Source organism: Halichoerus grypus, chromosome 8 (assembly GCF_964656455.1).
Source record: "Halichoerus grypus chromosome 8, mHalGry1.hap1.1, whole genome shotgun sequence".
Taxonomy (NCBI): domain Eukaryota; kingdom Metazoa; phylum Chordata; class Mammalia; order Carnivora; family Phocidae; genus Halichoerus; species Halichoerus grypus.
The window spans coordinates 78,308,904-78,329,692 of NC_135719.1; the positions used below are offsets into that span (position 1 = coordinate 78,308,904).

At 36.4% G+C, this 20,789-nt stretch overlaps 2 protein-coding genes and 1 pseudogene across 2 annotated transcripts; 2 read left to right on the forward strand and 1 right to left on the reverse strand.

Annotated features, from left to right (window-relative positions):
* Positions 1-279: 279 nt before the first annotated feature.
* Positions 280-1,221, forward strand: LOC118529631 (olfactory receptor 4F6-like). Its single transcript, XM_036082555.2, has one exon. The coding sequence runs from the start codon at positions 280-282 to the stop codon at positions 1,219-1,221; it is 942 nt and encodes a 313-aa protein (XP_035938448.2).
* A 5,479-nt stretch (positions 1,222-6,700) lies between these two features.
* Positions 6,701-7,612, reverse strand: LOC118529634 (olfactory receptor 4K3-like). The gene has a single exon (XM_036082557.2). It carries the CDS (start codon positions 7,604-7,606, stop codon positions 6,701-6,703), a length of 906 nt encoding a protein of 301 aa, XP_035938450.1. The 5' UTR covers positions 7,607-7,612.
* A 552-nt stretch (positions 7,613-8,164) lies between these two features.
* Positions 8,165-9,062, forward strand: LOC118529633 (microtubule-associated protein RP/EB family member 1 pseudogene; annotated as a pseudogene).
* Positions 9,063-20,789: the final 11,727 nt, after the last annotated feature.

Sequence of the window (20,789 nt, forward strand, 5' to 3'; positions counted from 1 at the left end):
GCTCCTGCTTGACATGAGGGACTCCATTTTGCTCTGTACAATATTATACCCCGGAATGTGGCACAGTGCCAGGTGCATAGGTCTTCATGGTAGCTGCTCAATGAACATTTGTTAAATGAATAGACTTTCTATGACTTTTTCAAAGGACTTTTGTGACAAGAGTGAAGTTTTTTCTTTAATGTCAGAATTTGAAACTCAATGACATCTGTTTCTTTCAATAGCTCTGGTGCATCCCTTTATAATTATTTTTATTTGTCCCTTTTAGGTAACACAAAGTCAATGAATAAATCAAATTACTCTTCAGTGTCTGAATTTGTGTTGCTGGGACTTTCTACCTCTAGACCAGTGCAGCATTTTCTCCTTGCCTTCTCTACAGTGTTTTATGTAACAATTGTGCTGGGAAACTTCCTTGTCGTGTTTGTAGTGACCTTTGACCCTTACTTACGGTCCCCCATGTACTTCCTTTTAGCTAATCTCTCATTTATTGATTTGTGTTTTTCTACCTTAACTGTTCCTAAGATGATTCATGACCTGTACTCTGGGCACAAAACCATATCCTTTCAGGGATGTGTCATCCAGATATTTGTCCTTCATGTCCTGGGTGGATCTGAGATGGTGCTGCTCGTCGCCATGGCCTTAGACAGATATGTGGCCATATGTAAGCCCCTCCACTATCTGACTATCATGAGCCCGCAGATGTGCATTTTGCTTCTCTCTGGTGCTTGGGCTATTGGCTTCATTCATTCAGTGGCCCAGTTAGCTTTTGTTGGCCACTTGCCTTTTTGTGGTCCTAATGAAATAGATAGCTTTTACTGTGACCTTCCTTGGTTTATCAGACTTGCCTGCACAGACACCTACAGAATGGAATTCATGGTTATTGCCATCAGTGGGTTCATTTCCATGGGCACCGTCTTCTCATTGCTTATCTCCTATATCTTCATCCTGGTCACTGTATGGAAACGTTCCATACGTGGTGGTTTGTCTAAGGCCTTTTCTACTCTGTCAGCTCACGTCACTGTGGTGATTTTGTTCTTTGGACCATGCATTTTTGTTTATGTGTGGCCATTTCCCACCGTGTCAGTGGATAAATTTCTTGCCATTTTGGACTTTATGATTACACCCATTCTGAATCCTATTATCTACACATTGAGGAACAAGGACATGAAGATGGCAATGAAGAGACTGCATAGTCAGCTCCTGAGTTTGAGAATGATCTCCTGAATAACTCGCAGGAGCACAAGTTACTCTTTGCATTTTCAAACAACTTCAAGTAATACAAATGCTTAAATAATTATACAAAATTTGGAGCTGTTTTTTTCTAAAGCCACCATTTTATAATATTCAGACTAGATCACTAATTATGAGGGTACATGGAACTATCAGGTTAACTCTATTTAACAAGTTGTTTGGCAACTGAATTAAAGTCCCAAGAAAAGTTTATGGGAAGTTGATGAAAAAGCACAGATTATAGACTTAGAATCTGCTAAAAGTATGACCTCAGACATTAATTAGATCGTCTGAATTCAAACTGATCAATTTAGAGCTAATATACTTAAACTTTTGAGGGAACTATGAAATATACAGCTTTCCTTCAATTTAAACCTGGGATATGAATAATTCAATTTTATTTTTTCTGAAAGACAAAAAATAGAGAGAATTTAAAACCTGGAGGAAAAAGGATCAAAGGGGGAGATGTGAGGTAGACAGAAGTAATAAGGAAAGGTTGAGATATGTAGGTGGGAAAACAAGAGGGAGAGCCTCAGAGATAGCATGTTTCATGTATTTGGTATGTGGCTATTACTCTCACCCTTGCTTGCCTCCATTCCATGGACTCAAGCCATCTCCAGTTGGCCTAGGGCAAGGAAATATATATACACATATATATAATCTTTATTATAAATATATAATATTTATATTATACATATTTATATATATATAGCTTATTTCACAATTTTTGAACTTCTGACTTAATGTCTATGACTCAATCAGCAGATATTCTTTAACTGTCAAATAGATATTAATCTGATCATTTCATGCCTGAAATTATTATTTGAACGATTACTCTGTCCAAATTGTTGACAATTTTTCTCTAGTAACTGGTCTCGTATAACTCTTTTCTTGCTCAAGCTGTGGGTCTCAAGTATGTGTGTGTGTGTGTGCCAGGGATGGCCAGCAGTCCCTGTACCAACGAATGAAAGATGACTCCAAACTTTGCCGTGAAAGAGAGGAGAAGTCAAGGGGGTCAGCGCTCAGAGACAAGACTGTTTGCTCTTCTGTGCTCCTGCTTTTATTGGTCCTTCAGGAGAATCACAAATCCTTATGCTGTTTCTCAAGCATGTGCTGTGTGACAAGGGGTCTTACTGAAACTGGGAGGATTTATGGGAAAGATACGATATGCTGATCTGCGTGTTCTACTAAACATAGCCTAAGGGGCAATGCACACATCTCTTAGATCACAGGGCGGCTGTTTGGGCTAAGAGAGCTTCAAGGAAGGTAACTCCTGGCGACATTCCTACGGCAGAGTGGTCACGCGGGCGTCGGCATTCCAAAGGCCTACGCCCTCTCCGAAACCCTCCCTCGCCCCCAGCGGCCTCCGTGTTACATTTTAGCAAGCCACGTATTATGGCTGATTTCATGCTCTACATTAACCCCAACATGTGTGTAATCTGTAGAAATTGTGAAACTAATTTAATTTATATTTTGGTTTGATAATAAGAAGACCAAACCAAATTCACTGCTAGATTTTGAAAGGACTCTATATCCTGAATATTTGCAATTCTTTCCGGTTATACAATCAGTAATATTTCATGTTTTTCCTGTTCATTAGTACTTTGTTGCTTAATATTTATGTTTGTAATGGATTCTTATTGGGCACATTAAATTGAAAAGGACAAACATAAAGCCGGATTTCTGAGTGAGGAATCTGCCATACTTTTGAGGCTAGCAGGAGAAAGACTAAAGTTATAAGCTCAAAAATTCTGAAGGGCAAAACTGAATCACCTAAAATCTTTCAGACTGAGGAGCAAGAGATCCATTAGAATCATAATTAAAACTTGGAAGGGATATATCCAAGGAGCAGGTATAAACCAGAAGTATACTGAGTCTTATAAAAACTACAATCTGATTCAAATAAGCTCAGTACTTGATTGGATTGAGGTGATTACACTTTAACCTTTTATGCCTCATAGAAGAAACCGTAAATAGTTTCTGGAGGAATATATTAAGTCAAATCTATATGATTTTTTATACACAATGCCTAAAACACATAAAATAAGAACATGCAAAGAAGCAGGGATATATGCCTCATAATTAAGGGGAAAATACAAGAAGAACACAGAGGGCTCAATTGTTGAAATTAGTAGAATATAAAATCACATATTTTTAAAAAGAGCTTAAACAGTTGAAAAAATGGAGAAAACATAAAAAATTTTAATAGACAAATGGAATATGTAAGAAATAACCAAATGATATTTTAGAACTGAAAAAGCAACATAGAGTTATAAATTTAAGTGGGCTTAAAAACAGAGTGAACACAGAAGATGAATTACTGGATTCAAAGACAAGTCAATAGATAGTATCCAAACTGATGTACAGAGATATAAAACACACAAAAAACCTCAGAATATATATGTGTACACACACACAGAAATAATAATTATTTTATATAAGGGTTTGTGTTTCAGACTCTCTATTTTGGAATATTACAAAGTACAAAAGAGCATGCTACCTTTTTTATTTTTTTAAAGATTTTTAAAAAAATTTATTTACTTGACACAGGCAGAGAGAGAGGGAGAGCACAAGTGCAAGCACAAGCAGGGTGAGGGGCAGGCAGGGGAGACACAGATCCCCGCTGAGCACGGAGTCCGATGTGGTGCTAGATCCCAGGACCCTGGGATCATGACCTGAGCCGGAGGCAGACGCTTAACTGACTGAGCCACCCAGGCGCCCCAGACCATGTTACCTTTAAAAAACAATATGAAATTGGAGCCTGGCTCCTTGGCCCTGGGAGCCCATTGCCACCGCTTGTTTTGGGGGCCAGCGTGATCACCTGCAGCGCCGGGTGAAACAGCAACTGTTAGAGGCCAGTGTGGGGAGGATCATGGTCTCCCAGGCTCCTAGGCAGCTCCAGAGCTTCAGCAGTATTGCATGCAGAATGCCTGCAAGGATGCCCTGCTGGTAGGTTTTCCAGCTGGGAGCCCAGATCCTGTGCAGTATTCTAAAGGCTGTAGGGAAGAAGTCTCCTGAGGAATGACTTTTCAGTGCAAAGCGATGACCTTCAAGTCCCAAGAAAATACTTTTCTCCAGCCACATGACTTTCATATATTTTCAGACCTTTCCTGTGGCTTTGGTCCTGTAGTCAAAATTCTGTGGAAATTTATGAGTTTCTGCTTAGATAAGGAAACTGGATGAAGGAGTACATTTTAAATTATAATGGCCTGATTCTTTTGGTAAAGTGTTTTTATATTTAAGACCAACAAAAGTGAGGGGCACCTGGGTGGCTCAGTCTGTTAAGTGTGTGACTATCTCAGCTCAGGTCTTGATCTCAGGGTCCTGAGTTCAAGTCCCACATGTACAGGCAGTCATGAGACTCTTTAAGAAAAAAAAAATGATACCACCAAATATACCTCTTTCGTAAGGGAATTACTATTGTTCCTGTACCTGGAATATTATGTTTGCTTTATTTACTGGATATTTCCATTTTGGGAAGGAAACATTTTTGCTTATTAAAAAGTTGAATATTTGTAATTTGTTGTTCCTAAGATTTTTATACCCTAACAAAAACTTGTTCTTTTCTCATGAATTTACAGTTTCTAAATGAAGATAACAAGTATAAAACCGGGGAAAGAATAAGCTTTATTAACCAAATGATGTCTTGATTTTTCTAAATGAGAGGATTGTTTTATTTGTAACACTAAACATGGGAGCTGTGTCTTAGCAAACTTGTTTGGAAAGATTCATGTTGTGTTGGGTATTCGATGACCCCATCCTATGTGCAAAGTGGACTTGGTCTTTGTCTTCTTAAGTTCCTCTACTTTACAGTTGTGGTTGTACTTAAAAAAAATACTGCATTATTTCATGTCTTTAAAAAAATGTTTTAATGTGATCATCAGAACATGCAAGTGATTAAACACAAAATAATGTGAAAATATGACAACCTAAATGAATTCTTAATGTCACAAGTGTTTTACTTTGTTGATGTGCCTTTGATTTGAGACATTTTTAAAAAGATACTTTGTGTTTGTAATAATCTTTGATGAGCTTGGAAATAAAATTTCTGCTTAAGTCATCATTTAAAAAAACAATATGGAATTTGAAGTATATCCCAGGCTCCATGGATTTCAGATAAGGGGATGTACATTTGCACACCTTTTTGAGGCATACACTAGGAAGAATTCTCAATTTAGTTATTGATGTGGGTCTTCGAGGGCATGGTCAAGAAAGAATTCTTGAGATGTTTTTGGTGCCAAAAGGTGCTTTTATTAAAGCATGGGGACAGGACCCATGGGCAGAAAGGGCTGCACTTTTGCTGTATGAAGCTGGTGGTTATATGCTTGGTATTCAAGGGAGAGGGGACATGCAAGGAGTGTTACCTCACAAATCTTTTCTTTGAATTTCTACTCATAAACTACTTCTGCAAGATTTCTATGGTGCTTATCATTCAGCTCAATATTAACTATCGGTGAGATGTACAGACAGTCATGAGACCCTTTAAGAATGTAGTAACCAGCACGTATTTGATCCTTACTGGAGCTATGTAGGCTACAGATCAGCCTTCTGGGCTAAAGGTGAACATTCTTCTGCTTCCATCCCTCTTCAGTTATGTTATATGTAGTAATGAACAATTCACAAACTTTGTATATAATCCGGTTGCTTACAGGCCATCTGACCACTGAAGTGAATTAAATGGATAATTTATTCTAAAATCAGACTTTTGGTCCTCACTTTCATAACACTTTTCCCTGTTTTTATCTGATACAATGAACTTTCTAACCCATTTACAAATAAAAAGAGAAGAAGCAAAATCCCCAAAGGTTGTTAGTATATCCATCTTTGTATTTAATTTAGCACATCTTCTGAAGATAATTGCACTGTTTCACAAATGGCTAAAATATGAGGTTGAGGGAACAACACTTTCATCAGATTATAATTATGATTCATTTCTTTTCTGAGTATGGTAAGGAATACTTAATTATTACCTTTACTGCTGTCTCTCCAGATAAGGTTAGCTAAAATATCAACTGAGAGACTGATTTATCCATTTATAAATAAAAGAGCAATATTCAATGCACTGACCTAGTGACCAAAATTTAGAGATCTATGTGAAATGTTTTGCTCAAAGAAATGCTTAGCATAAATAGAAAATATTAAGATAAGGTATTGAAGTAGCAGCACCAATACTAGTAAGTAACATTAACTTGTTATTAATTTTAAGTCATTCTTGAGCACAACCAAAATCATAGTCATAGAAACTTGCCAAATTTTCCAGACATTGGAGTTTTTGCATTGTGATCAGCAAATGATTGTGGAATAGGATAGAATTGGCATAAAACTTGTATCTGGAGATACACATGGTTTCCATATGTGAGTTGGAGAATGCTTCCCAGTCCCAAACAACAGGACAGGCATGGCTAATTTAGAGATCCTAAGTGAACATTCTAATACCGTGAGACCCTGAAATACAGAAATCCATATGCTAACATCATAATCTCTTAATGGCATTTTGAATTTCTTTGTTCCTTAGAGTATAAATGGCTGGATTTAGGAGAGGTGTGATGACTGCATAAAATACAGCAAGAAACTTGTCCACCCAGGTGATGCTGAGTGGCCACAGGTAGATAAAGATGCAAGGCCCAAAGAATAACATTACCACTGTGATGTGGGCAGTGCAGGTGGAGAGAGCCTTGGATGCCCCATCCTTAGAGTGAAGGCAGATGGTAAACAGAATATAAGAGTAAGACACTAGCAACAGAATGAAGCAGGTGGTTGCCAGTACCCCACTGTCAGCATTTATCCACATTTCTAGAATAGAGGTGTCTATGCAGGCTAGCTTGATCACCAACGGAATATCACAGAAAAAGCTATCCAATTCCTTTGGTCCACAGAAGGGCAGCTTTATAATCATAGCTAGTTGGCTTACTGAATGCACAAGCCCAATGATCCATGATGTCATCACTAACCCAATGCACATTTGCCTGTTCATGATGCTGGAGTAATGAAGTGGCTTGCAGATAGCCACATAACGGTCATAGGCCATTGAAACAAGCAGCACCATCTCACCACCTCCAAAGAAATGTCCAAAGAAAATCTGACACATGCAGCCTTCAAAGGAGATAGTCTTGTTTTCCTTGAGAAAGTCTGTGATCATTTTAGGGGTAGTGACTGAGGAAAGGCAGAAGTCAATGAATGAAAGATTGGCTAACAGGAAGTACATGGGGGAGTGGAGATGAAGGTCAGCAATAATTAGGAGCACAATGAAGATGTTGCCTAAAATGGTGATCAAATAAAGTGAAGAAAATATCGCTAGTAGGACGACCTGGAGCTCCCATGAACTACAAAGCCCCAAAATAATAAATTCAGACACCACAGACTGGTTTACTTCTTCCATTTAGTCCAGTTTGTTCTAAATTTATCTGAAGAAAAGACAGGAAATTAGATTTTCTGAATAAAGAGTATGTGAATCAAGAAGATTTCTTATACATTGCTGAGGGAAGTGTATACTAATATAATCAATCTAGAAAAATGTTGGCCTTATCTTGCAAAGCTTAATATTCATGAATTCTGTGGTTCATCATTTTCACTCCCATTTTCATACCCAAGATAAACTCTTATATATGTATATAAAGAGAAATATAATAATCCCCATAAACAAGACAATGGACTATTATTCAGAACCATAACAAATTACAATTATAAAATGATACAGATGTATCTTAGACATAATAATGAAAGAAAAAGAAGTCCAAAATGGATCCACTCAGCACAATTTTTATAAAATGAAAAGCAATAGAAAAATAACAGTATACATTGCAGGAACTCATATGAGTGATAACACTACGTACAGAAAGAGAAGATGTAAGATGTAAATAACCTCAAGTAAAGAGAGGTGAAAGGTCAGCATAAAGATGAGCACATAGGGTGGTTTGAATGAGGCAAAGACGGAACCGAAGCTGGGCACAGGCTGTGGACGTGGTCCCGCCGAGAGCCGAAGATGGCAGTGAACGTATATTCAACATCAGTCACCAGTGATAACCTAAGTCGACATGACATGCTGGCCTGGATCAATGAGTCTCTGCAGCTGAATCTGACGAAGATCGAACAGTTGTGCTCAGGGGCTGCCTACTGTCAGTTTATGGACATGCTGTTCCCTGGCTCCATTGCCTTGAAGAAAGTGAAATTCCAGGCTAAGCTAGAACATGAATACATCCAGAACTTCAAAATACTACAAGCAGGTTTTAAGAGAATGGGTGTTGACAAAATAATTCCTGTGGACAAATTAGTAAAAGGAAAGTTTCAGGACAATTTTGAATTTGTTCAGTGGTTCAAGAAGTTTTTTGATGCAAACTATGATGGAAAAGACTGGGACCCCGTAGCTGCCAGACAAGGTCAAGAATCTGCAGTGGCTCCCTCCCTTGTTGCTCCAGCTCTGAACAAACCGAAGAAACCTCTCAGCTCTAGCAGCGCAGCTCCACAGAGGCCCATTGCAACACACAGAACTACTGCAACCAAGGCTGGCCCGGGTGTGGTGCGAAAGAATCCTGGTGTGGGCAACGGGCATGATAAAGCCACTGAATTGATGCAGCAGGTCAACGTATTGAAACTTACCATCGAAGACTTGGAGAAAGAGAGATTTCTACTTTGGAAAGCTAAGGAACATTGAATTGATTTGCCAGGAGAACGAGGGGGAAACCCCGGTATTGCAGAAGATCGTGGACATTCTGTATGCCACAGATGAAGGCTTTGTGATACCTGATGAAGGGGGCCCACAGGAGGAGCAAGAAAGTATTAACGGCCTGGGCCAGCAGAGCAACATCCGAATTCTTTACTCCAAATCATGTGCTTAACTGTAAAATACCTACTTTTATTATTCTTAGAGGATTCACTGGTTTCTTTTCATGAGCAAACAGTACCTCTTCTTAAAGTGCACTTTGTAGAAGTTTCACCCCTTTTCCAATGAGTTTGAGTTAGGAGCTTTTACCCTGTAGCAGAGCAGTATTAACATCTAGTTGGGTCACCTAGGGAACAAAGAGGCTGACCATGGGGCTCACCGTGTGGACGCTGGTAACACTGATTACTGGAGAAGGTGTTTTTATGTGATACACTGAGGTGGAGACCTCAGTAGAGAAATGTAAAGACTGATTTGAATTTTAAGCTAATGTGAAATCTTGGCAGAGAACGTTTTAATAAATAATTGCCTTAAAAGAGAAAAGATGAGCACATAAGCAGTTGTATGTTATTAACAATTATTTAGATCTTGTATTAGATCTTTAGATCATGTTTTCATCAGCATAATTTTATCATTAAACAAGCAAACAAACACAAAATGGGCTTGCAAAAATAGTGAAACTATGTTATGAATCAAGAATTATAGTCAATTTGGAGTGCCTGGCTGGCTCAGTCAGTAGAGTATGCAATTCTTGATCTTGGGGTTGTAAGTTCAAGTGCCACAGTGGGTGTAGAAATTACTTTAAAATAAAATCTTTTTTTAAAAACAGAATTATGATCACTTCAATACTGTAGACCTGAGGTAAAATAACAATTTTTAAAATGACGTTTTATTGTGTAGGGGCTATATGTTAGAAAAATAGTTCCTAGTTACAAATTTGAAAAACGGAAACAATGTTTAACATAATTGAAGGTTAATTTTTTTAATGAATAAATAGATGAATCAGTTTTTAAAAAGAGATATTAATACTATTTTTGACAAAATGACAAAACTTTTTCACTAATGAACATAGTTAACTAAGTACAAGAGCAGATAACTATCAAAAAGAAGGTAGTTAAAAATCATTAAAGAATAAATGTTCTAGGCATAAAGAAAGGATAAATCCTGAACGAGAGGAAGAAATTGTTCTCTGTTCATGAAATTCAAAGCTTACATAACCTGTAAGAAATTACTTACAGCCTGAAGTGTACCTCAGCCATAATGAATCCTGAAGTTTAGTTTTGAATATCAAACTCTAAAATGTGTTTTGAAGCCATTCTGTCAGACACGGTATAGGACCATCAGATACACAATCTGGTGTTAGGTTTCCAATTCCAAACAAGATGGCTTCTGAGAAACTAAAAGCTGGAAATCTCTGCATGGACTAAAATGATCCAAAGTCTGTAATTAACTCTGGGAGAGAGACTATGCATCAAGCTACTTGAGGAAAATATATATATATTTTTTTGTATTACAAATGAGAGTTTCAGAGTTAGGCAAATTCCTTCATTTCCCACATATCCATCTGGAAGCCATTTCCGTTCAGTCTCATTTGCTTTAGCCTGAGAAGTCATGATTTTTGAAAGATGTTCCAGGAATCTTTGGCAGAAGACTTTCTTTTGCAATAGCAGAGTAAATGGCAAATACAAATTAATTAGATTTCTTATCAAACAAGTTAGAGAAACTTTAAGTTTGCCTTTAAACTTGTCATTTTTGCTGTTTAAATTAATTACCTTAAAAATCTAACAATCCTCTCAGGCTAGAAAATAGGTTCATATTATTTCTCTCTCTCTTCTTTTTTGTTTTTCTCTCTTCCCAGTTTCCTTTTTCCTTCTTTTTTTGCCATCTGCTTCTGCCACCTTCTTTTAAAAATTTGTTGATCAAAAGGGCTTTGCCACAATGGATCAATTATCTCCAGCAGCCACTACTAATTCTTGATGACTGGTGTTTGTAGTCCTCTATCAAAGTTGGAAACCAGCTCTACAGTACTTTTTTTTCCTTTTCTATATAACTCAGAGCTATGATAAATATTTTTAATCATTGTTTCATAACCATGGCAACAGTCATACTCATTTTACTGCTGAAAAGCTGAGTTAAAAGGTAAATGCCCAAAGTAACACAGTTAATAGAGTCTATTTGGAGTTAGCTTCTGGAAAGAATGTTGGTTTAGAGAAAAGTTTAGTTCAGTTTTGAGAAGAAATAGGATTTCTATGAATCAAGAAAAATATGTATTCTTGAGACTAACCATGAGAGACTATGGACTCTGAGAAACAAACTGAGGGTTCTAGAGGGGAGGGGGGTGGGGGATGGGTTAGCCTGGTGATGGGTATTGAGGAGGGCACGTTCTGCATGGAGCACTGGGTGTTATACGCAAACAATGAATCATGGAACACTACATCAAGAACTAATGATGTAGGGTGATTAACATAATAAAATAAAATTAAAAAAAGAATACATATTCTTTATAAGAATACATGTCCTATGAAGAGGTAATTGACATAAGAAATATAAATGCTCAAAAGCTATATGGAAAGTATTCTCTGTATTTGTGATAATTCTGTTACTGCTCTTGGCACTGCCCTACTTCAGGTTCCCTCTGATTTAGTCTGTCACCCTCACCTCTGTCGATAATTAATGTGTTGTTGATATTGTTGCTTAAATCCACGAAGGTGATCAGATACCAGGGATGAAAATGGCTAGAAAGTACTAGATGTAGGAGGGCCTTTTAATTTCTTCTAATATGGTCAAGAAGAATTTACTGAACTTATTTTTACTGTGTATTCTGATCACTTTTGGACACTGCAGATGAAAAAGAATTAGTCTCTAGGTGCTGTAGGTTATAGCAAAGAAATAAAAGCCTATGCATGTTTTCTCACCTAATACTTGCTTTAAAAGTTGTTAATATTATTTTAATTGAATTACAAAAGACAAAATATTACTGCTAAATTAAGTATATTAATAGTCATATTAATAATACTGTTATAATTTATTTTCAAGCATGTCCTAGGTGGGAGAGTTAAATCACCAGATTCCAAGAGTATAATTGTAAAATCAAATGACTTAAAGCAGAACTAACCAAAGAGAATCAAAACTTAGGGGAAAAAAAGAAGGAAAGAAGAAAGAAAATGAGACAATTCCTGTTTTTGTTTTTTGAGCTACTAGTTTCAGGTGGTGTGAAAACTAATCTGTTTCTTTCTATGTCTCCCCCTGTCTCCCCCTAAATACCTACTGTGTACCAGAAACTTTTACTCGCATTGTCTACTTTAATCTCCACAATAACCCCATGAAATAGGTCTTATTACTCTGAGGCTGACTCCCAGTGTAACCTGGTAGAAGTTTCAGAGCAAAGATATAGTGTGACTGGGGTGCACACTCAATGTCTCTGACTCTTGTCCTTCTCCGACTTTGGTACCACTCTGCATTTCCTTCTCTTCATTTCCAAAAGCATAATTCCATCCCCTGGTAACTATTGACTGTTAAAACTTTTGAGAGATTTCATTCCATATTTTCTATCAGGTTTTTTCCTGAGCTTAATTATTAACAATTTTCTCCATGTTTGGAAATTTCTGTTCATTATGCCTGCATATCTGTGTCTGGAACAGTCCCTTAATCCAGAAAAACTGTAGACCCCGCTGAATGTGGTGCTGTGAGAACACAAATACTTCTTCAACCAGGGCATTTAGGGAGGGGTGACACCGAATAGAAAGCATTCTTTCTGATGCTATAGGCAGCCCAAAAGTCCCAAGATGTAGCTGGGAGAAGAAACCCTTGATATGTCTGGAAGCTGTGCAGAAATTCCAAGCCATCCCAATTAGTATGTATGGATATATGGTATTAAAACATTATGAAAGTGTCTTAAATGTGATAGAGGAGGGGAATTATGGGAGCAGTTAAGAAACTTACAGAGTATAGACTGTACCTTCTTACCAGAGGAACACCGTATTTGATCATATTTTTTTCCAATGGATAAAGCACTGTTTATACTCAAACTAGGATCTGGAATAAAATATTGCAGCAAAACAAATAATCCACTTTCAGTTGTGACCAGTATTCATGTGAGAGTGTGAGGCATATATTCACTGTAGAGAATAGCCTCTGGAGTAGGAAACTACCTATGCTATGTTCCCTTGGGACCTCTTAATTTCTGAGTCTCTCTGAATTGAGAATATCACCTGAAAGTGTGCCTTTCGTCAAGGTCAAAGACAGACCCGGTCAGTACAATCATAACATTTCCAGTGATGGAAATTAAGTACAGTTATAAAGCATTTCTTTGGCTACCTTTTTTTTTTTTTTAAAGAAAAACATTATTTTAGAACTAAGTTGCCATTTAGTTCTAGTCCTTTTAGAAGCCAGATGATTTAGGTGAGTGGTCAGAGAAGACAGCAGAGGGAAGTGAGCAGGTTACTGATGTGCACCAGCTGCACCTATGACAGAATAGCCAGTCTTGAATTGCTGGTTTTGTGAGTTTTAATGGAGAGTAGAAAAACATTTTGAAGTCTCAAGAATTTTTGTGGTTACATGAACAATGTTCTAAGTTTAACATTTAATGTCAGCGTCATTAATATTCTTTTAAATAACAAAACAATAATGGAAGCCTACCTCTTTATTTTCATTTATAAAGTATTATGTAAATTCGGTATTATTGATCAAGAATCCAACACTTTAGAGGTTTGAGAAAGAAATATGATAGTCTGCCTCTATCTGCATTTTCTTCTTATTTTTTTTTAACCACACACAAAAAAATCTGTTCACATTTTGGTGGGGCTGTTTCAGTTTTCTTTTCATGCAATTAGATAATTATATGTACACATGTCCATATATATATAATTGGAGGAGTCTTGTTTGAATATATAAGATATAGAAATGTACTTTAACTTCCAATTTATTTAAAATCAATTTATGCTTAAATATCTTTCATTCAATGTTAATGATTGCTTTTAGAAAAATAAAGAGAAATTAAGAGAAAATTTATTTAAAACATACCTCTTTTTTTGTTCAAAAGAAAAGGTACATTTTTAAGTGTTCTTTTCATAGTTTAAGGATGGATGCTTGGAGATTGGAAAGCAAATGTAGAAAAACAATGAGGTACAAAGAGGATTGTTGGGCTTGACATTAACTATGTGGATAGTGTCAGTGATGTGAATCCACTGGTCAGCTTGGCTGAAGATCGGATAGATAAAGGAAGGTGGTGTCTTGAGACATAGCCTAGAAACATCTCTACATTAAAGTATAATTGGCTGTGTTTAAGGAATGGAAACCATAGACAAACCAGTAAATAAACTATTTAGGTTGCATTGTGTGAATATTATATAATCTGGAGTGTATAAACATTTTAAAATATGGCAACTACACTAAAATAACTTCAAATATGGACTGGAGCCGAGTCATATATCGTCATCTCAACCCCATTCATAAGCTCATCAAGAAAGAGTGGCTATGATACAGGGTATCTCAGTATGATCTTCTATTTATTTCCTTTCCTTCTTATGGTTAGAGAACTTTTGCTAAATAGACATTTCACTAGTCCTGAGTAATGGGAGACTCTACACAGGTTCCAAGCATTTACCAAGTATAGACTTCATAGTCACTATCCCTGTATATGAAACATTCTATGTAGGTATTCTAGGGAGTAAATGAATCTTGTGTTTCAGCTCTACCAATAAGAGAAGACAACAGTAGAGGAGGGGGTCAATCTAGTCAACTGAGAGAGGTTTTAATATTGTTATTTGAGGGAGAAGGGAGTAGTTACCTCATTAAATCTTGCTCACCTATCCCTAGGTAAAGCTAAAAGAGTAGAAAGTCTCAGAGACTTTCACCTTGGAAGATGAGCATTTATGTAGCAAAGGGCACTTGGATATATCATCTACCTGAAGGGGTCCAATCAGGCAGATGGAAGTGATTTCAAAGGACTGGGCAAAATATAATTTGATAGAGGATGAAAGTAATACCTCTTGGTCGTATTGAGAAATTCTCTTAATGGGGATTTTAATCAACCACCACAGATATCTCAAAATATTTTTATTGGAACTGAATGATCATTCTGCTCATCCTGGACATAAGAAAGCTACTGTGGGGACAATGTTATAATAGTACATCATAATCCTGAGACACATGTCACTATCCACAGCTGACTGGAGAGGTGCTAAAATGTTTCCTGGCCAATGGACTAGCCACATTGCATGAGAGTGATGATGAAAATTTGAATAACTGCCTGATAGGAGCAAGCCAAGTAACCAAAACAGCATGAGCTCAGGTATGAGAGTTAAAACACATGCACACACTCAAAAAGACTAAAAACTTGAACAATGCCCATTGGATTTATATTATTCATTAATGTTCACAGTGGAGGAAGGAGGTGAAGTTTAAATAATTATGTATGCAAATGAGTTGTTGCCTAATTAAAAAGGCATCCACATGTATATATCATAGGGGATGTTGGGAAAAAGATGAAGACATTCATGTCTTAAATCAGAATGTGGATTATGTTAGAAAGGGCTATTCTAAGATCACTGACTCAAAAAGAATTATAATTTGGAGTAAGTAATTATTGCACAAAAAGGAATTTACTTACACAAATAGAAATTTTCTTGAATGCTGGCTTGGATCTTCTCCTGGACTGACAGCATAAAGAGCAATAGGCTAGTGGCATTGGGGTCCCTGATCAGCAGACTGCTCATAATTCTCAGTTTGTGCTGACCACCTAAATTCAGGTGGGCTTCTATGAAGTAAAATAAAGGCAATTAAAAACTTTGTTCTTTTATTTGGCTTTATTGTCTTTTGTAGCAACTGCTTGTTTGAAAGAAAACTAGAAATTATTAAGGCAACTAAAACTGAGTCTAAGTTGTTTTTCTTACCAAAATTTGAAAAATACCATCTTATGTTTGTTTTTGGTTTTGGTCTCAAGTAGTTTGGATAGCCAACTAGATTAAGAATTTCAATGGCTTTAAAATTGTACTTGTATATTTCTCCAGCTTCTAGGCAATGGGGCTCCTGTTCAATTATAATGAGAATAAAACACTGAAAACCCCAGCCTGATTAATATAATTATAAACAAGGTCAAGACATCTATGAGCTAAGAATTGTTGTGCAAGGGTAATGAGGAGGGAAGAGTTAAGTGGTATAGTTATGGATGGGCTCCACTTCCCACGTTTTTAACAGTACTATTTTGATGATCTTTTTGTAGGCCCTTAAGAGATGACACTTTCTGTGTTGCTAGGGATTATCTTATTTCTAACTTCAGCTTCTGGAAGCCTGGGACATATAAAGTTATGATTTCTTTAACCTCCTGTTTTCAAAGCAAAGTTTTCTTTGGTGGAATACCACCTACTTGGTGCCTATTATTTTCTAGCCATCATCTTATAGCAGTCTACCCAAGGAAGAGACTGAGTTAAGACTGTGTCTTAGAAGAACTGCTAGATGTAAATACATTTAACATAAATCCCTTACCTTAAAGAATGTACTATTAGAATAATAAATAAAAACATTGAACAGCAGAAGGTAGTGTATAATTAAGGGCTACATATTTCAAAGGATTAAAGGATCAACATGGGCAGCACAGATTGGTGAAAGTACTATGGAATATGCCAAATTTGGTTGAATAATAGGTAGACTCTCCAAAGACATAGAGAGTAAGGAATGTAATTTCAAATAGTGAGGACCCTATTAGCATAGTGCATGAAAGAGGTTAGTGAATGGTATAAACCAGAGAGCCCAGGTTTTGAAGACAAGCAAATGTAGTCTGAAATTTGGCTCTCTTATAAACTATGGGAACTTAGTCAAGTAGCAAACTCTGAGCCTCATATTTTTGTATCTAAAATGGGATTCTTGTATTAGCTTAATATTTATTTTTTTGTGTGTATTTCTGGACAGTATCCAACCAAAGTAGTTCAGGTAAACAAAGAAATGCACAATATGTAAAATGGTGATCATAGTGTACCAGATTTAGTTTATACATCACAACAGATATTCACTCTTGCCTTCCTTGCTTTCTTTCTAGCTGAAGTATCCATAACAATGATTGTCTTTGCCTCTGCCATAGAATCAAGGGCCCAGTATGGTTGCTTGTGTAGGTCCTTTGTGTCTCCCTCAGGCATGATAAGAAATTGTTTTGTCTCCTTCCAACACTTCACCTTTGGCTTCCTGCCTCTGGACTCTGTCTTAGTTTAAATTTCCTTCTCCCAAAGAGGAGCTTGAATAAAAGACTTGTATGTAGCTAGTTTATGTGAGAAGGGAATCTCTGGAGGTAAGAATGACAGAACAAAGGAGATGAGACTGGGAAGGAGGAAAAGCCAACATAAATGTACATTTTTGAGGTCACTGAGGAGAGCAAATGTTGTCATGTGCCCACAATGTGCAAGGCAGTGGTCCTAGCATTGAGAATATTAGGTTGACTGAGCTATAGACAAGAACTTAGAGTTCTGAGGGAAAATCAGATCTCAAACAAATACTTATATAAAGAAATAAATAACTGAAAATTGTAAATAATTTCTGTGGAAGAAAAGGTATACAGTGTTGTGAGAGAGTGAAAGGGGGAATAATTTTTTTATTTAATTTTTTTTATTTGAGAATATTTGATACACAATGTTACATTAGTTTCATATGTATAATATAGTGATTCAATTTCTCTTTATATTATGCTATGCTCACCAAAGTGTAGCTACCATCTGTCACAACACAGCACTATGACAGTACCATTGACTATATTTTCTATGCTGTGCCTTTTATACCCATGTCATTCATTCCATAACTGGGAAACTGTATCTCCCACTCCCATTCACTCTTTTGCCCCCCCACTGCCCAGCAACTATGGGTTTTCTGTATTTATAGGTTTATTCTGCTTTTTGTTTGCTTTGTTTTTCAGATTTCATGTATAAGTGAAATCATATGGTATCTGACTTTCTCAGTCAGATTTATTTCACTTTGCATTATGCCCTCTAGGTCCATGAAATGTGTCACAAATGGCAAGATCTCATTCTTTTTTATGGCTGAGTAATATTCCATTATATATATATATATCACATCTTCTTATCCATTTGTCTATTGATAGACATTTAGGTTGCTTCCATATCTTGGCTATTATAAAATAATGCTGTGATAAATTTAGGAATGAATATATCTTTTTGAATAGGTGTTTTCATTTTTGGGAGGTAAATACCCGGTAGTGGAATTATTGAATCATATGATATTTCTGTTTTTAATGTTTTGAGGAACCTTCACAGTGGCTGTACCAATTTATATTCCTACCAACAGTGTACAAGGGTTCCTTTTTCTCTATATCATTGCCAATACTTGGTATTTCTTGTCTTTTTTATTCTAGCTATTCCAACAGGTATGAGGTAATAGCTCATTGTAGTTTTGATTTGCATTTCCCTGATGATTAGTGATGTTGAGCATCTTTTCATGTGTCTCTTGGCCATCTGTATGCCTTCTTTGGAATAATGTCTATTCAGGTCTTCTGCCCATTTTTTAATTGAGTTATTTGTTTTTTTGGTGTTGAGTTGTAGGAGTTCTTTATATATTTTGGATATTAAACCCTTACTGGATATATCACTTGCAAATATCTTCTCCTATTCAGTAGATTGTCTTTTTGTTTTGTTGATGGTTTCCTTCACTGCAAAAGCTTTTTATTTTGGTGTAATCCCAATACTTTTGCTTTTGCTTTCCTTGCCTGAGGACATGTATCTAGAAAAATGTTGCTATGGCTGATGTCAGAGAAATTATTGCCTGTGTTCTAGGATTTTTATGGTTTCAGGTCTCACATTTAATTCTTTAATCCATGTTGAGTTTATTTTTTGTGTAGGGCGTAAGAAAGTGGTCCCTACTCTTATTTTCTGCACACAGCTGTCTGGTTTTCCCAGCACCATTTATTGAAGAGACTGTCTTTTCCCCATTGTATACTCTTGCCTCCTTTGTCATAGATTAATTGGTCATGTAAGTGTGTGTTTGCTCTGGGCTCTTTGTTCTGTTTCACTCATCAACGTGTCTGTTTTTGTGCCAATACCATACTGTTTTGATTACTCCAGCTTTGTAGTATATTTTGAAATCTGGGAATATGATACCTCCAGCTTTGTTCTTCTTTCTCAGGATTGCTTAACTATTCAGGGTCTTCTGTGATCCGTAGAATTTTTATATTAATTGTCCTAGTTTTGTGAGTAATGCTGGTGGTATTTTGATAGGGATTGCATTGAATCTGTAGATTGACTTGGGTAATATGAACATTTTAAAAATATTAATTCTTAATCCCTGAGCATGGAATATCTTTCCATTTGTTTGTGTCATCTTCAGTTTCTTTCCTCAGTTTTATAGTTTTTGGAGTACAGGTCTTTCACGTCTTTGGTTAAGTTTATTCCCAGGTAATTTATTCTTTTTGGTGCAATTGTAAATGATCTGTTTTTTTTTTTCAAAGATTTTATTTATTCATTTGAGACACAGAGATACAGAGAGAGAGAGAGAGAGCATGAGCAGGGACAGAGGCAGAGGGAGAGGGAGAAGCAGGCTCCCCGCCGAGCCAGGAGCCCGATGTGGGGCTCGATCCCAGGACCCCGGGATCATGACCCAAGCCGAAGGCAGACGCCCAATGACTGAGCCACCCAGGCCCCCCAGATGATCTGGTTTTTAAAATTTCTCTTTCTGCTACTTAATTATTGGTGTATAGAAACACTACCAATTTCTGGGTATTAATTTTGTATCCTGCCATTTTACTGAATTCATTTATTACTTGCTGTGGTTTTTTTGTGGAGTCTTTAGGATTTTATATGTATAGTATCATGTCTTCTGCAAATAGTGATAGTTTACTTCTTCTTTACCCATATGGATGCTTATTTCTTTTTCTTGTCTGATTGCTGTGTCTAGGACTTTCAGTACTATATTGAATGAAAGTGGTGAAAGTGGACATCCTTGTCTTGTTCCTGATCTTAGAGGAAAAGCTCTCCATATTTTACCATTGAGTATGATGTTAGCTGTGAGTTTTTCATATATGGCCTTTATTATGTTGGGGTATATTTCATCTAATCCCATTTTGTTGAGAGTTTTTATCATGAACGGATGTTGAATTTTGTCAAATGCTTTTTTTGTATCTATTGAGATGGTCATATGATTTTTATCCTTTTTGTTGTTGATGTGGCATATGATGTTCATTGATATATGAATATCAAACCACCCTTGTATCCCCAGAATAAATCCCACTTGATCGTGTTGAATGATCTTCTTCATATATTGCTAGATATAATTTGTAATATTTTGTTGAAGATTTTTGTATCTGTATTCATCAGGGATATTTGCCTGTAGTTTTCTTTTTTTATGGTGTCTTTTTCTGGGTTTGGTATCAAGGTAATTTTGGCCTCAAATATATTTGGACGCTTTTCTTCCGCTTCTGTTTTTTGGAATAGTTTGAGGTGAATAAGTATTAACTTTTCTTCAAATGTTAGGCAGAATTCACCTGTGAATCCATATGTTCCTGGAATTTTATTTTTTGGTAGCTTTTTTTTCTGATTTAATTTCATTACTTATCATTGATTTGTATTGTTTATCCTGGTTTTGTGAATAATGCTGGTGGCTGTTGAGATTTTCTATTTCTTTCTGGTTCAGTTTTGGAAGATTGTGTGTTTCTAGGAATTTATCCACTTCTTCTAGATTTCTAGTTTGTTGGTATATTAATTTTATAATCCTTTATATTTATGTGGTGTCTGTTGTTACTTTACTTTCATATCTGATTTTATTTATTTGGGTCCTTTTCTTTTGATGAGTGGGTAATGATTTATCAATTTTGTTCATCTTTTCAAAGAACAAGCTCTTGGTTTCACTAATTTCCTTTCTTTCTTTCTTTCTTTTTTTTTTTTAGTTCTATGTCATTTATTTCAGCTCTCAT